Below are 2,413 nucleotides of genomic sequence, written 5' to 3'. Positions count from 1 at the left end.
CCAGGAGCTTTTGGGAAGCACGTTCTCAAGCTGAGTCATTTTCTAATGAGGTATCATCATTGAAGTCTGCCCAACTAGTACACCGTGGCAGTTGTCTAAGGGCATTAAGTCCGTTCATAGATGATCAAGGTTTGATTCGCGTGGGTGGCAGGCTGAACAACGCCGAAGTTTCATACAATACAAAACATCCAGTGGTGCTTTCTAGTAAATCTAATATTACCAAGCTTATTTGTCAATACGAGCATCGACGTCTCATGCATATTGGCCCACAAGGTCTACTCTCTCACATTTCGTGCAATTACTGGATTATCCGTGGCAGAATAATAGCCAGAAAAACAGTCCGTAATTGTCATCAATGCTTCCGGGCAACGCCCAAGTTCATCTCTCCCTTTATGGCTCACCTGCCAAGGGAACGGGTTACGTATGCAAGACCATTTGCAAGGAGCGGCCTGGATTTTTGCGGTCCAATCTTGATTCGGAGTGGGCGCCGGAAAGTTTCCCCCACAAAAGGCTACATCTGCGTATTTGTGTGCATGGTCACCAGGGCTATACACTTGGAACTGGTTTCCTCCCTGTCGACCGAGGACTTTCTTGCCACATTGTCAAGGTTCATGGCTCGAAGAGGGCAATGCACCAATCTTTTCAGTGACAATGGGTCTAACTTCGTAGGCGCCAGCCGTGTCCTAAAAACCTATTTTCAACAGCTCAGAAACAGCAAACAGTTCAATGACTTTCTTACCATCCAGGAGATTAAGTGGAGTTTCATTCCCCCATCCGCCCCCCATTTTGGCGGATTGTGGGAAAGTGCTGTAAAGTCAGCCAAAAAACTCCTTATTCGAGTAACAAATGGGGTCCTCCTAACTTATGATGAAACCACGACGTTGCTCTGCAAGATAGAAGCATCATTAAACTCGCGTCCCTTGACGCAAATGTCTTCCGATCCAGCAGACTTCAATGCACTTACCCCTGGACACTTCCTTGTAGGTGGCCCACTTATGCTTCCTCCTGAGCCAGACGTATCGGATGTGCCCCAAAATCGCCTCCGCCGTTTTAAATTGATGCAGTCACGAGTGCAAGTGTTCTGGAAAACGTGGTCAACGGAGTATCTGCCTCAAGTACAGCGCAGGGGAAAGTGGACCAAAATGTGCAGAAATGTGGTTATTGGAGATCTAGCCATTTTAAAAAATGAAAATTTGCCACCCATGCAATGGCCCTTAGTACGTATCATCAAGGTCCATCCGGGTATGGATAATGTGGTAAGAGCGGTGACGGTGCGGAACTCTTCTGGGTTGGAATTTAAGCGACCGGTTGTTAAATTGGCCATAATACCTAACGAAGAGGATGAAGACATCGAAGACATCATCGCACCCCAAACATCTTGTTAACCAGCCATTGTAAAGGTCATAGGTTTTCCCATTGTTTTAGTTACTTATTTATTTATTTTTTTTATTTTTTTTTATATAGTTGAAAGTTTGTTCCTTTCAAGGGGGGAGCATGTTTGCGCCCAAACAATATTTGTAATTTTTGTGTTAATGTGGTAACGCTGCGCTCCACTGTTGCAGCACCGGTCGGCAGTGAAGCCTAGCTGTTGTTTGCGACCAACCAGCAGTGTGGCCTTCGTTATCACACATTCGTATTATCGTTATCCGTCTTGTGATTAACCGTTTTTGTGATATCCAAAATATATTATCGTGAGTTTTCCTACTTTTTCGTCGTGTTCATAATGTTTTTTTTTATACTTCATCGTTCTTCTTTTGCCGTCACTCGAGCTGTACGGTGTTCCAGCCAGTGTCGAAACGTGTAACTCCAAAGTGCAAAAACCTCATTTCACATTTCATCGTCATTTTGTCAATCGTTTGTTTCATGTTGTGATTTGCTTCTGTAAGTATTGTTCATAGCCACAACATTGTGCTCTTTTAATATTATTTTCCACATTCAGGGCTGACAGCGGCATACTTATAGAAGCACGTGGTTCATTTGTTGTTGGTGAATTATATGTTAGTGAATTGTTGCACGGCTGAGCTGGTGGCTCGTTAGTCGCACGCTCTTGGGATCTTCACATATTTTAGTATTATATTGTATTTTTTATTGTGAGAATTTGTGTATCCCAAGACGGTAGCGTTCTGGTTTGAAGCCGCTAACGGACACCAGCACACAGGTAATCAGCTGACGAGCTGCATATTATTATTATACACAATTATACATATTGCCTATTATTATTATACACAATTATACCTACATATTATACACTATCATACACATTGCAATACAAAGACTTCATGAATGATTAAAGAAACAGTGTTATTATTTTATATTATCCTTATATTATCACCTCTTTATTATAAGTTTAATAGAGATATCTACTCAGCGTAGGGGCGTACCGTATCCGCTATGGAGAGGACGTTGGTTGCGC

The 2,413-nt window shown here is 42.7% G+C and overlaps 1 protein-coding gene across 1 annotated transcript; it reads left to right on the top strand.

Moving 5' to 3' along the window:
* Positions 1 to 392: 392 nt before the first annotated feature.
* LOC115034955 lies at positions 393 to 1,385 on the top strand. The gene has a single exon (XM_029492551.1). The coding sequence runs from the start codon at positions 393 to 395 to the stop codon at positions 1,383 to 1,385; it is 993 nt and encodes a 330-aa protein (XP_029348411.1).
* The last annotated feature ends 1,028 nt before the right edge of the window (positions 1,386 to 2,413 follow it).

Source organism: Acyrthosiphon pisum, unplaced genomic scaffold (assembly GCF_005508785.2).
Source record: "Acyrthosiphon pisum isolate AL4f unplaced genomic scaffold, pea_aphid_22Mar2018_4r6ur Scaffold_21702;HRSCAF=24639, whole genome shotgun sequence".
Classification (NCBI taxonomy): domain Eukaryota; kingdom Metazoa; phylum Arthropoda; class Insecta; order Hemiptera; family Aphididae; genus Acyrthosiphon; species Acyrthosiphon pisum.
The sequence above is the reverse complement of the archived record's forward strand: the minus strand, read 5'-3'. Positions and strand labels throughout refer to the sequence as shown.